We start from the raw sequence: 14,212 nt of genomic DNA, 5'->3' as shown, positions 1-14,212 counted from the left end.
ATTAATGGATCACACAGCTCACTCATTAACGGGATGTCACAGCTCACTCATTAACGGGATCGCACAGCTCATTAATGGGATCACAGACCTCGTTAATGGGATCACATAGCTTACATATTAACGGGGTCTCACAGCTCATTAATGGGATCACACAGCTCATTAATGGGATCTAGCTCACTCTTTAATAGGATCTCACAGCTCACTCATTAATGGGATCTCACAGCTCGTTAATGGGATCACACAGCTCATTAATGGGATCACACAGGTTGTTAATGGATCTCACAGTTCATTAATGGGATCACACAGCTCGTTAATAGGATCTCACAGCTCTTTAATGGGATCACAGAGGTCATTAATGGGATCTAGCTCACTCATTAATGGGATCACACAGCTCGTTAATGGATCTCACAGCTCACTCATTAATGGATCTCACAGCTCGTTAATGGATCTCACAGCTCATTAATGGGATCGCACAGCTCGTTAATGAATCTCACAGCTCACTCATTAATGGGATCACACAGCTCGTTAATGGATCTCACAGCTCGTTAATGGATCTCACAGCTCGCTCGTTAACGGGCTCTCGCACCCCCCGCAGCCCCGGGCTCCCGTGCCAGCCGGGCCCGGGCTGTCCCCGTGGGAACGGGCGCGGCCGGGCTGAGTCACGGCCGAGGAATCCCCGCGGGGCGCGGCCCGGCCGTGACTCACCGGGGGGTGCGGGGCGAGCGGGGCCGGGCCGGGCCGGGCTCGGCGGGGCGCGGCTTCCCCGGGACCCCGGGGATCCGGGCTCGACCCCCGCTTGGGCACTGCCACCCCCGAGCCCCATTTTGGGGACAGATTCCGGGGATTCGTGTCCCTTTCCCAGGCCTGGAGGCGATGGGGGGACGGGGGATGCCCCGTGTAGGATCGCAGAGGATTTGGGGTGTTCTGGTCCCCAAATGGGGACAGCAGCCACCCCCCTGTCCTGGCTGGGCCCGGCTGTGCCACCCCTGTCCCCAGTGTCACTTTGTGCCAGGGAAAACGGGCAGCTCATTAATGGGGTCACACAGCTCGTTAATGGGGTCACAGAGATCATTAATGGGGTCACACAGCTCGCTAATGGGATCTCACTGCTCATTAATGGGATCGCAGAGATCATTAACGGGATCTCATGGCTCATTAACAGGATCACACAGCTTGCTAATGGGATCTCATTGCTCATTAATGGGATCCCAGAGATCATTAACAGGATCACACAGCTCACTCATTAACGGGATCACGCAGCTCATTAATGGGATCACATAGCTCGTTAATGGGATCTCATAGTTTACTCATTAACGGGATTACAGAGCTCATTAATGGGATCACACAGCTCACTCATTAACGGGATCACGCAGCTCATTAATGGGATCTCACATCTCACTCATTCACGGGATCTCACAGCTCGTTAATGGGATCACACAGCTCACTCATTAACGGGATCACAGGGCTCATTAATGGGATCACACATCTCACTCATTCACGGGATCTCACAGCTCGTTAATGGGATCACACAGCTCACTCATTAACGGGATCACAGGGCTCATTAATGGGATCACACAGCTCACTCATTAACGGGATCACAGGGCTCATTAATGGGATCGCACAGCTCGTTAATAGGATCTCACAGCTCACTCATTAATGGGATCACAGGGCTCATTAATGGGATCTCACAGCTCATTAATGGGATCGCACAGCTCGTTAATGGGATCTCGCAGCTTGTTAATGGGATCACACAGCTCGTTAATGGGGTCGCACAGCTTGTTAATAGGATCTCACAGCTCACTCATTAATAGGATCACTCAGCTCGTTAATAGGATCTCACAGCTCATTAATGGGATCTCACAGCTCACTCATTAATGGGATCACACAGCTCGTTAATAGGATCTCACAGCTCATTAATGGGATCTCACAGCTCACTCATTAGTGGGATCACACAGCTCATTAATGGGATCACACAGCTCATTAATGGGATCACACAGCTCATTAATGGGGTCACACAGCTCGTTAATAGGGTCTCACAGCTCACTCATTAACAGGATCACAGAGCTCATTAACGGGATCACACAGCTCGTTAGACAAAAATGAGGCGCGGGCGAAACCTGGTGCGCGGAGCAGCTGGGCGGGCCCGGGGTGCCCCGGGGGCAGTGCCACCCTGTCCCCCCCTGTCCCCCCCTGTGCCACCCCGTGCCACCCTCCCGGGCTATAAACGCCCGCCGTGCCCCGCTGCCCCATCCCGACCCTGGGGAGCCGATCTGCGCTCAGCCGGTGAGTCCCCGCTCCCCTTCCCCAAAACCCGCCCGGGACCCCCAGAGGCTGATGGCACCCCAAAATCTGTGTCCCCAGCTGGCCATGGCGTGTCCCCTGGAGCAGGCGATGGCCCTCATGGTCACCACCTTCCACAAGTACTCGGCCAAGGAGGGCGACAAGTACAAGCTCAGCAAGGCCGAGCTCAAGGAGCTGCTCAACAAGGAGCTGCCGGTCTTCGGGAGCGTGAGTGGCCTTGGGGACATCCCGGGTGTCCCTCGGGGTGGAGGGGCAGGAACGGGCCAGCCCCGGGTCTTTCTCTGGGTCTTTGTCCTTAGTCTTTGTTCCAGGTTTTTGTCCCAGGTCTTTGTCTCAGGTCTTTGTCCCAGGTTTTTGTCCCAGGTCCTTGTCCTGGGTCTTTCTCTGGGTCTTTGTCCTGGGTCTTTGTCCTGGGTCTTTGTCCCAGGTCTTTGTCCAGGGTCTTTCTCTGGGTCTTTGTCCTGGATCTTTGTCCCAGGTTTTTGTCTCAGGTCTTTGTCCCAGGTCTTTGTCCCCAGTCTTTGTCCCAGGTTTTTGTCCCAGGTCCTTGTCCTGGGTCTTTCTGTGGGTCTCTGTCCTGGGTCTTTCTCTGGATCTTTGTCCCGGGTCTTTTTCCTGGGTCTTTGTCCAGGGTCTTTGTCCCGGGTCTTTGTCCTGGGGTCTTTCCTCCTGGGTCTTTCTTTCTCTGGGTCTTTCCTGGGTCCTTTTTCTCCCGGGTCTTTGTCCCAGGTTTTTGTCTCAGGTTTTTGTCCCAGGTCCTTGTCCTGAGTCTTTCTCTGGGTCTTTGTCCCAGGTCTTTGTCCCAGGTCTTTGTCTTGAGTCTTTCTATGGGTCTTTGTCGCAGGTCTTTGTCCCCAGGCTTTGTCCCAGGTCTTTGTCCCAGGTCCTTTTCCTGGGTCTTTCTCTGGGTCTTTGTCCTGGATCTTTGTCCCAGGTTTTTGTGTCGGGTCTTTGTCCCGGGTCTTTGTCCTGGGATCTTTCATCCTGGGTCTTTCTTTCTCTGGGTCTTTCCTGGGTCCTTTTTCTCCCAGGTCTTTCTCCTGGGTCTTTCTCTGGGTCTTTGCCTCGGGTCTTTCTCCAGGTCTTTTCTGCCGGGCCTTTCTCCCGGGTTTTTCTTTCTCCCAGCTCTTTCCTCTTGGGTCTTTCCTTCTGAGTCTGTCTTTTTTCCCAGGTCTTTGTCCTGGGTCTTTCTCCATGTCTTTTCTCCCGGGTTTTCTCTGGGTTTTTTCTCCTGAGTCTTTTCTCCTGCATCTTTCTCCCGGGTCTTTTCTCCCAGGGTCTTTGTCCTGGGTCTTTTCTCCTGGGTCTTTCCTCCTGGGTCTTTGTTCCGGGTCTTTTTCTCCTGGGCCTTTCTCCCGGGTCTTTCTTTCTCCCAGGTCTTTGTCCTGGGTCTTTCTCCATGTCTTTTCTCCCGGGTCTTTTCTCCCTGGTCTTTCCTTCTGAGTCTTTCTTTTCTCCCAGGTCCTTCCTCTCCCGGGTCCTTTCTCTCCCGACTCTTTTCCCTCCCAAATCTTTCTCCTGAGTCTGAAATTCTGATGGATCCCCCCCTCGTGCTCCAGGGAAAGCCCTGGGGAAAAGAAGGGACGAGGCCTGGAAGGGCTCAGCCCCAAAGGAAATTTGTTTTTTTTTTTAAACCCACAGAAATATTTGGTTTGGCAAAGGAAACCAACGCTCCAATTCCCATTTTTTTCATCATTTCTTTTTTTAACCCTCACTTCCCTTTCTCAGCTTGCGGTTTCAACCGGGAGGCGAATTTTTCATTTTTTTAGTTTTTTTTTTTTGCCAAATTTTTCCACACCCGGCAGGCCCTTCAATTTCATTTTATTTATTTAATTTTTGCCAAATTTTTCCACACCCGGGAGGCACTTTTGGTAACTTGGGCACTGCCCAGCTCATCCACCGAGCCCAAAATCCCTCCCTGAGGCAGAGGAGGGGAGAGGGGCGGGGAAGGGGCGGCCCCTCCCCCCGAACCCTCCCCCCAAACCCTCTCTCCCGGCAGAAACAAATGGACGAGGCCGAGTTCAAGCGGCTGATGAACGACCTGGACCACAACAAGGACAGCGAGGTGGATTTCAAGGAGTACGTTTGCTTCCTGGCCTGCATCACCATGGGCTTCAACGAGTTCTTCAAGGACGACCCCAGCAAGCAGCACCGCAGGAAGTGACCCCGGAGTGACCCCCAAATGACCCCTCCAGTGACCCCCAAGTGACCCCCGAGTGACCCCCGAGTGACCCCTCCACTGACCCCTCCAGCGACCCCTCCCCGTGCCCATCCCAGCCCTGAGGGGCTTTCAATAAAAGCTTTTTTCCCTGATTCCGGATGAGTTTTGGGGTTCTGTTCATTTTTTCCCCCAATTCCAGCTCAGTTCTGGGGTTCTGTTCAGGTTTCCCCCAACCCCAGCTGAGTTTTGGGGTTCTGTTCATTTTTTCCCCCAATCCTGGCTGAGTTCTGGGGTTCTTTTCAGGTTTCCTTCAACCACAGATGAGTTTTGGGGTTCTGTTCATTTTTTCCCCAGTCCTGGCTGAGTTCTGGGGTTCTTTTCAGGTTTCCCCCAACCCCAGCTGAGTTTTGGGGTTCTGTTCATTTCCCCCCCCCCCCCAATTCCAGCTCACTTCTGGGGTTCTGTTCAGTTCTGGGGTTCTGTACAGGTTCCCCCTCAATCCTGGCTCAGTTCTGGGGTTCTGTTTATTTTTTCCCTGATCCTGGATGAGTTTTGGGGTTCTGTTCATTTTTCCCCCCAATCCCAGCTCAGTTCTGGGGTTCTGTTCAGTCTCTCCCCCAATCCTGGCTGAGTTCTGGGGTTCTTTTCAGGTTTCCCCCAATCCCAGCTCAGTTCTGGGGCTCTGTTCAGGCTCTCCCCCAATCCTGGCTGAATTTTGGGGGTTCTGTTCAGACTCTCCCCAATCCCAGCTCAGTTCTGGGGTTCTGTTCAGGTTCTGCTCCAATCCTGGCTGAATTTTGCGGGTTCTGTTCAGGTTCCCCCCCAATCCTGGCTGAATTTTGGGGGCTCTGTTCAGGCTCTGCCCCATCCTGGCTGAATTTTGGGGGTTCTGTTCAGGCTCTGCCCCAATCCTGGCTGAATTTTGGGGGTTCTGTTCAGACTCTCCCCAATCCTGGCTGAATTTTGGGGGTTCTGTTCAGACTCTCCCCCAATCCTGGCTGAATTTTGGGGGCTCTGTTCAGACTCTCCCCACCCTGGCCCCGCTCTGGGGCACAGCCTGACTCACACCCTCCTCCAGCTCCGTGGGATTTTCCACGGCGTGGCTCAGCCCCGGGAGGGTTTATTTCGGGAGAAATCGGAGCAAAACCAACTCTTGGATGTCCCCTTGGGCGTCGGGGAGGGTTCAGGAGCTTCCCTGGGTGCCACCGGGGTCGGGGGGGCACCAGACCCGGGCGAGGCGCAGAACCGGGGCGGGAATCGCGGGACTCCCCCGCCCCCGGCAGCTCCGGGCAGGTCGGGGCTGGTTCGGGAAAGGTCCCTCAGCTGCTTCCCAGTTTTCCAGAGAAATCATAATCCCGGCTGTAAAAAAAAACCCACAAAGCACGACAGAGCCTGGCCCCAAATCTCCCAGGTCCTTTCCAAAGCCCCCAAATCCTCCCCAAAGCCCCCAGGTCCTCCCCAAATCTCCCAGATCCTCCCCACAGCACCCAGGTCCTCCCAAAAGCCCCCAAATCCTCCCCAAATCTCCCAGATCTTCCCCAAAGCCCCCAGGTCATCCCAAAGCCCCCAAATCCTCCCCAAATCTCCCAAATCCTCCCCAAAGCCCCCAGGTACTCCCCAAATCCCCCAGGTCCTCTCCAAAGCCCCCAGGTCATCCCAAAGCCCCCAGATCCTCCCCAAATCCCCCAAATCCTCCCCAAAACCCCCCAGGTCCCTCCAGGAGCTCCAAACTTTCCCCTGCCCCTTTTCAGGCCCTTTTTTAAGAACCCCCCCGGAGTTTCTGCCCCTCCCAGTGATTCCCCCAAATTCCCACTCGCTGACGGGGGGACGAGGCTCAGCCTCGGGGTTGTTTTTTGTTTTTTCTGCCAAAATTTAAAGACTCCCCCCACTCCCCGAAATTTGGTGAATTTCCCACCCTGAGCATCGCAGCAGCCGCGGCTCCGTCCCCGTTTTTGTCCCCCTGCCCAGCTGGGGAGGGGTTTGGGGGACGCTCGGGGGCTTTGCCAGGGCTGGGGGGACGCTCGGGGGCTTTGCCAGGGTTCGAGGTTCCCGGTGTGTTGGAGGTTCCCGGGCAGCGCCGCTTCCCGGTGCCCCCGCAGCTCCCGGACACGTGCCCGGGCCACGGGAACTGCTCCGTTACACAACGGCGCCGTTAGGAAACACAAATCGCTGCCAGGCGACTGAAAAAGGAAATAAAACCCTCGGCACAAGCCCGGCTCGACACCACCCCCGCGGCCGAACCGCGCCGGTGCCCGGCCGAACCTCGGGACGCTGCCCCGGTGGCACCGGGCACCGGCGGGGGATGCGGTGCCCACCCGCACATCCCGAACCCCGAGGGGGGGTTCTCCCGGCCCGGGCGGTCCCTGGGCAGCCCATTTTGCCCCTCCTGAGCCAAAGCAGTGACAGGGGCAGCTCCCGGCGTTTCCTTTCTCCTCCTTTTCTCCTTTTCCAGCCGGCTCCGGGCGGGCTCGGGAGCGCCGCAGCCTCCCCGGCCGGGTGTGGCCCAGGCGGGGCTATAAATGCCGGGGCCTGAGGCCGGCTCCCCTTCCGCCCTGCCCGATCTCTTCTGTCCCTCCTGAGCTCTCGGTGAGTCGCTTTTCCCCCTCCCTTCCCTCGCCAGATGTTCTCCAGATGTCGCCAGGCGCGGCTGGGGGATCCTGGCAGAGGTTCCCGCTGCAGGTGCCGAGCCGGGAGTGCGGATTTCACCTGGCGGGGGCTGCAGGAGCTCCCGAACCCCTTCCCTGCCCCTTTCCCCCCGGTTTGGGGTTGCCCAGCCCGGCCGGAGCGGGAGGGTGGACGGAGCATCCCGGGCCGGGGATGGCACCGGGGGATGGCACCGGGGGATGTCCAACTCCTCTGTGCCCTCCCCGTGTCCCCAGGCTTGCCGCTGTCCCCATGGCGTGTCCCCTGGAGCAGGCGCTGGCCGTGGTGGTCGCCACCTTCCACAAGTACTCGGGCAACGAGGGCGACAAGTACAAGCTCAACAAAGCCGAGCTTAAGGAGCTGCTCACCAAGGAGCTGCCGAGCTTCAGCGTGAGTGCCGGGGGGGACATCCCGGGCTCGGGGGGCGTGCGAAGCCCGATTTTAACCCCTCCTTCTCCTCCTCCCCGCGTAGAGCCAAACCAGCGAGGCGAGTTTGCAGAAGCTGATGAGCAACCTGGACTGCAACAGCGACAACGAGGTGGATTTCCAGGAGTACGTGACCTTCCTGGCCTGCATGGCCATGATGTGCAACGACTTCTTCCAGGACCTGCCGGACAAGATGCCGCGCAGGAAGTGAGGGCAGGGCCCGGCGCCGCCCCGGGACCCTCCCGTTGTGCCCCCGATGCCATTTCAATAAATCTCGGTTTAAATAACGCGGGTTTGCCCCTCGGGGGTCTCTCTGGGCGGGCTGGGGGAAGCTGGGAGTGATGCCAGGCTGGTTCTGGTTCTGGTTCTGGTTCTGGTTCTGGTTCTGGTTCTGTTCTGGTTCTGGTTCTGGTTCTGGTTCTGGCTCTGGCTCTGGTTCTGGTTCTGGTTCTGGTTCTGGTTCTGGCTCTGGCTCTGGTTCTGGTTCTGGTTCTGGCTCTGGTTCTGGTTCTGGTTCTAGCTCTGGCTCTGGTTCTGGTTCTGGTTCTGGTTCTGATTCTGGCTCTGGTTCTGGCTCTGGCTCTGGCTCTGGTTCTGGTTCTGGTTCTGTCTCTGTCTCTGGTTCTGGTTCTGGTTCTGTCTCTGGTTCTGTTCTGTCTCTGTCTTTGTCTCTGGTTCTGTTCTGGCTCTGTCTCTGTCTCTGTCTTTGTCTCTGGTTCTGGTTCTGGCTCTGTTTCTGTTTCTGGTTCTGGTTCTGTTCTGTCTCTGTCTCTGTCTCTGGTTCTGGTTCCGGCTCTGGTTCTGGTTCTGGTTCTGCCCGGGGCGGCTGCTGCTCCCCCGAGCCTCGGGATCCTCCCCGGGGCCGCTCCCCGGCAGCCACGTCGGGCTGAGTCAGCCGTGCCCGTGCCCGGCCGCTCCTTCCCAGGAGCCGCTCTCACCCCGCCGGGCTGCGGGAACAGCTCCGGGCTGGAATCGTGCCGAGCCGGGCTCTGTCCCTCGCCGATGTCGCGGCTGTCGCGATTGTCGCCTCCCCGCTCCCGGTGCCGCGGGGTTTGTGCCGCGTTCCTGCCCGGGGTGCGGCCGTGCGGAGCTGCCGCTTCCCGGTGCTCCGGGCCAGCCCATCCCGGTCCCGGCCCCGCCGCTCCGTTCCTCCCCCGGTGCCCTTTCCCCTCCCTTTGTCCAGATGTGCCACACGCCCCTTCCAGATGTGGCCGTGCCCCCTCCAGCACCTTCCTGCTCAGCTCGGGGGGGCCGCAAAGGGACAGGAGGAGAGGGAAGGGCCTCAGGCTGTGCCGGGGGAGCTCATGGAGGGGAATTATCCCCTGGAAAGGGCGGCCAGGCCTCGGCAGGGGCTGCCCAGGGAGGGTTGGAGCGGCCACCCCTGAGGGACACCTGGCTGTCGGTCTGGGTGGGCAGGTGGGGGTCGGGCACAGCTTGGACATGGTGATCTTGGAGCTTTTCCAACCTCTGGGGTCCTGGGGTTCTAAGATTTAGGGGAAAAAAAAATCTCCGTCCCTCCAGAGTCAGTGAACCCCCAGAGAACGGGGCTGCACCACCCCCTGCACCCCCAGGCAGGGGAGAGGGACCCCCCAAAAATCCCAGACCTCACCTGTGGCCACCTGAAGGTGGAACGAGGATGGCCACAGGGATCCACCCTAAATCCATGCCCCTGTCAGGGATCCACCCTGGATCAATCTCCCTGTCAGGGATCTACCCTCAATCACTCACGTGTCCTTGTCCCCTCTTGTCCCTGTGGCACTCACCTGTCCCCATGGCACTCACCTGGCCTTGTCCCCTCCTGTCCCCATGGCACTCACCTGTCCCCATGGCACTCACCTGTCCTTGTCCCCTCCTGTCCCCATGGCACTCACCTGTCCCCATGGCACTCACCTGGCCTTGTCCCCTCCTGTCCCCATGGCACTCACCTGTCCTCGTCCCTGTCCCCGTGGCACTCACCTGTCCCCATGGCACTCACCCGTCCTTGTCCCTGTCCCCGTGGCACTCACCTGTCCCTGTGGCACTCACCTGTCCTGGTCCCTGTCCCCATGGCACTCACCTGTCCTTGTCCCTGTCTCCATGGCACTCACCTGTCCTTGTCCCTGTCCCTGTGGCACTCACCTGTCCTGGTCCCTGTCCCCATGGCACTCACCTGTCCTGGTCCCTGTCCCCATGGCACTCACCTGTCCTTGTCCCTGTCTCCATGGCACTCACCTGTCCTTGTCCCTGTCTCCATGGCACTCACCTGTCCTTGTCCCTGTTCCCATGGCACTCACCTGTCCCCGTGGCCCTCACCTGTCCTGGTCCCTGTCCCCGTGGCCCAGCCACGCCCTCTGCCATCCCCAGGCCTGTCTGAACCCGTGTCCCTGCCGTGCCACCCGTGTCCCTCTGCCCAGCCCACGCGTGTCCCCTTCCCGTAGGGGACGTGCCCGTCCCCATCCCAAACCCCGTCCCTTTGTCTCCCTCTTTTGCAATTTTGGTTTTTATGGCGGCAGTTCCTGGAATCGGGAGCCTGGCGGGAGCTGTTTCACCACCGCTGCCGTCGGCACTTCCCAAAAACCTTCGTGACCAGCTGGACACGGGGTGGAGGCTCCCCACCACCCCCCCTCCAGACCCTTGGGGTCCTGCAGCTCATTCTGGGAATACTGGGAATACTGGTGGGGCTCCACTGGGAGCACTGGGGGGGTCCCCAAACCTGGGGGACAGCTGGGGACGGGTGACCCGGCCGATGCCCTGGGTTATCCTTGGGCAGCAATTCCAGCTGCTGGGAAGTGCCACCTCCCAGGAGTGGCTGGCAGAGTTCCACCCAGCAGGATTGTCCCCTGGATCCGGGGGGATGTCCTCGTGGAGGGGTGGGATGTGCTGCCCACCCCTGGCACCCGTCAGTGGGAAGTGAGTTGGCGGAGAATTTTCAAAGCCTGACAAAATGAAATAAAAGTTTTTCAAATGCCTCTCCATTGCCCCATCTGTGAGTCAGAAAAAGGCTTAATCCAACTCCTGTCCAGCAGCCAAATTCACCAAAAATGTTGGTGACAAACCAAATGTTGGTAAAACCAGCATCATCCCACCGGAGACCCCCACCCAGAGAAGTTCCTCCCCCATCATCTCCATCAAACCCTTGTGGAACATTCCAGAAAACGCCATCGCCGACCCCTGATGTAATTTTTGGCGTTTCCTTGTTTTGCCTGACGAGTTTGGGGCTTCCCCTCCCTGGATAACAGTTCCTGGATGGGGTGAGGAGCCCCAAATCCTCACCTGGGCGTGCTGCGTGCCTTGCACAACTCCCGGAGTTCCTGCCCCGCCGGGAGGGTATAAAAGGCTCCATCCCCAGCTCGGCACCACCAATCCTCCTTCTCCTCCCTCTGCAGAGCCCAGACCTCCTGCAAGGTGAGCAGATCCTTCCTGGCGAGTCCCTGGGCTGGGGTTCCGTTCGATGTTTTGCCGTTTGTCCCTTTCCCGGCAGGATGAAAACCGACCTGGAGCTGGCGCTGGAATGCGCCGTCAACGTCTACCACCGGTACGCGGCGCGGCGCCCCGTGGACGACTACCTGAGCCAGGAGGAGTTCTCCAGGCTGCTCAAGGAGACGGCCGAGCCCTTCCTGAGGAACACGGTGCCGGTGAGACGCTGGGATGGGATCGGTGGGGTGGGGTGGGATGGGATGGGATGGGATCAATGGGATCGATGGGATCGATGGGATGGGATGGGATCAGTGGGATCGATGGGATGGGGTGGGATGGGATGGGATCAATGGAATTGATGGGATGGGATGGGATCAATGGGATGGGATGGCATGGGGTGGGATGGGGTGGGATGGGATTGATGGGATGGGATGGGATGGGATGGGATCAATGGGATGTGGTGGGATGGGATCAATAGGATGGGATCAATGGGATCGATGGGATGGGATCAATGGGATTGATGGGATGAGATCGGTGGGATGGGATCAATGAGATGTGTTGAGATGGGATGGGATCAATGGGATCGATGGGATGGGATGGGATGGGATGGGGTTGATGGGATGGGATGAGATCAGTGGGATGGGATCAATGAGATGTGATGAGATGGGATGGGATCAATGGGATCGATGGGATGGGATAGATTGATGGGATGGGCTAGGATGGGATCGATGGGATGGGATGGGATGGGATGGGATCGATGGGATGGGATCCATGGGATGGGATCAATGGGATGGGATGGGCAGGAACAGGCCTGGGAGATCCTCTCATTCCAGGGATGATGGGCAGGGACACCCTCCGCTGGATTGGAGCGCTCAGAGCTCATCCTTGGGCTCTTCCAGGGATCCTTGGGGGTGGGGGGGGGTTCATGGAATTCCCAGAATCATTGGGTTGGAGGAGATCACCGAGTCCAACCCAGCCCCAACCCCTCCACTCAACCCTGGCACCCAGTGCCACATCCAGGCTTGTTTAAACACATCCAAGGATGGTGACTCCGCCACCTCCCTGGGCAGACCATTCCAGAACTTTATCTTGGGGCCTTCCCAAAGGGTTTTTTGGGGCTCAGCCCTTGCTGGGTGAGGGCAAGTGACCCCGAGCTGACTCTGCTCCCCCCACAGCCCAAAACCACCATGGACAGCTACATCGGGCAGCTCTTCACCAAAGCCGACGCCAACCACGACGGCCGCCTCAAGTTCACCGAGTTCCTGACCACGCTGAGCCTCGTGGCCATCGATGCCCACAACAGGTCCCACAAGGGCCCTGGGGATGACCACGGCCACGACCACGGGCACAGCCACAGCCACAGCCACCGTCGCTGAAATGGAGCCACCGCCCATGGTGGCCGAGCCAGGGGACTCTGTGTCCCCCCAGGAGTCTCGGCCTGTACCCAAATCTTTGTCACCTGCTTCTGCTTTGTGGCATTGAAATAAAATCCCTTCCTCTGAGCACCAAACCCATCCGTGTTCCGTGTCCTGGGGTCTCCTCTGGCGTGGGGTGAGGCCCACCCAGGCCGTGATTAAACCCAGATTGAAGGGGGAAAGCAACGGGGAGGGGAGAGTGGCATGGGGGGAATCTTGTTCTAGGTAGAGGGGGGGGTCAGGATAAGGTTTTGGGGGGTCCCCAGTGGGCAGCACAGGCTGAGGGGGCTCCTGGAGGGTGTTGGATCTGAGGGTGAAGCCCCAGGAAGTGCCAGAGGTGAAACACAGTTGGGGGGGGGTCCTTCCTCAGGTCTCTGCCAAGACCCAGCCCTGGAACTGGGGGTGCCACATCCTGGGGGTGCCACATCCCGAGGGTCTCACATCCTGGGGACATCAGATCCCAAGGGTGCCACATCCCGGGGGTGCCACATCCCAGGGATTCCAGATCCCAAGGGTCTCACATCCTGGGGGTGCCACATCCCAGGGATTCCAGATCCCAAGGGTCTCACATCCTGGGGGTGCCACATCCCAGGGATTCCAGATCCCAAGGTCTCACATCCTGGGGACATCAGATCCCAAGGGTGCCACATCTTGGGGGTGCCACGTCCCAGAGATTCCAGATCCCAAGGGTCTCACATCCTGGGGGTGCCATGTTCCAGGGACATCAGATCCCAAGGGTCTCACATCCTGGGGACATCAGATCCCAAGGGTCTCACATCCTGGGGACATCAGATCCCAAGGGTGCCACATCCCAGGGACATCAGATCCCAGGGGTGTCCCTTCCCAGGTGTGTGTGAGATGTTTTGTGACCCCAAAACAGCCCAGCAGCCCCAGCAGAGCAAAGCACGAGGCCGAGGGGCTCCGTCCTGCTCAGAGGAAGGAGTCAAACCTTTCATGGTTTGGGACACATCTCCCAGGTCACCACACACCTGAGAGCCACCGTGGGCTCGTGGGGGCTGAAACAGGAGGGGACAAGAGCTCCAGTGAGGGGACACAGCGTGGGGAACCCCCAGGCTGAGGAGGCTCCAACATCAGCCCAAGGCAGGGCCCGTCCCGGGTGAAACCAGCGGGGTTTGGGTGGCACCTCGGTGACACAGGACAGCTCTGAGTTTGGGGAGCCTCCCTCGTCCCTCGAGGCAAATGTCACTCACTGCCACCCCCGTGTCACTCGGGCATTGCTGCCCTTGCAGGGCTGGGCATCGCCAGCTGATCCCCTACAGGTTGTAGGGAAAAACTGGGAAAATTGGGAAAGGAGCCGAGTGTGGGAGCTGCACAAGAGCACCAGAGGATTTTCCTGCCAGGTGGGGGACGAGGGTGCAATTTGGGGTGGGTGACACTCCAGTTTGGGATGGGTGACACTCCAGTTTGGGATCAATAACACTCCAGTTTGGGATCCCAGTTTGGGGTGAATGACACTCCAATTTGGGGTGGGTGACACTCAAATTTGGGATCCCAATTTGGGATGGGTGCCACTCCAGTTTGGGATCAATAACACTCCAGTTTGGGATCCCAGTTTGGGGTGGGTGACCCTTCAATTTGGGGTGGGTGACACTCCAATTTGGGATCCCAGTTTGGGATGGGTGACACTCCAGTTTGGGATCCCAGTTTGGGATGGGTGACAATCCAATTTGGGTTCATTGACATTCCAATTTGGGATCACAGTTTGGGGTGGGTGACACTCCAGTTTGGGATCAGTGACACTCCAGTTTGGGGTGGGTGACACTTCAGTTTGGGATCCCAGTTTGGGATGAGTGACACTCCAGTTTGGGATCCCAGTTTGGGATGGGTGACACTCCAGTTTGGGAACCTA

The 14,212-nt window shown here is 58.3% G+C and overlaps 2 protein-coding genes across 2 annotated transcripts; both read left to right on the top strand.

The window, feature by feature from the left end:
- Positions 1–2,367: 2,367 nt before the first annotated feature.
- Positions 2,368–7,819, top strand: LOC311163822 (uncharacterized protein; the record flags this gene model as incomplete). The annotated part of the gene is made up of 7 exons (XM_084222950.1): positions 2,368–2,508; positions 4,301–4,461; positions 5,519–5,751; positions 6,431–6,613; positions 7,083–7,155; positions 7,342–7,495; positions 7,578–7,819. 7 exons carry the CDS (start codon positions 2,368–2,370, stop codon positions 7,740–7,742), a joined length of 1,110 nt encoding a protein of 369 aa, XP_084079076.1. The 3' UTR covers positions 7,743–7,819.
- Positions 7,820–10,992: 3,173 nt separating this feature from the next.
- LOC311163821 (protein S100-A12-like) lies at positions 10,993–12,303 on the top strand (the record flags this gene model as incomplete). Its single annotated transcript, XM_084222949.1, has 2 exons — positions 10,993–11,145; positions 12,103–12,303. 2 exons carry the CDS (start codon positions 10,993–10,995, stop codon positions 12,301–12,303), a joined length of 354 nt encoding a protein of 117 aa, XP_084079075.1.
- Positions 12,304–14,212: the final 1,909 nt, after the last annotated feature.

This window comes from Fringilla coelebs (genome assembly GCF_963513975.1).
Source record: "Fringilla coelebs genome assembly, chromosome: 29".
In the NCBI taxonomy this organism is placed as follows: domain Eukaryota; kingdom Metazoa; phylum Chordata; class Aves; order Passeriformes; family Fringillidae; genus Fringilla; species Fringilla coelebs.
Note: the sequence above shows the minus strand (reverse complement) of the source record. Positions and strands in the feature narration are given on the sequence as shown.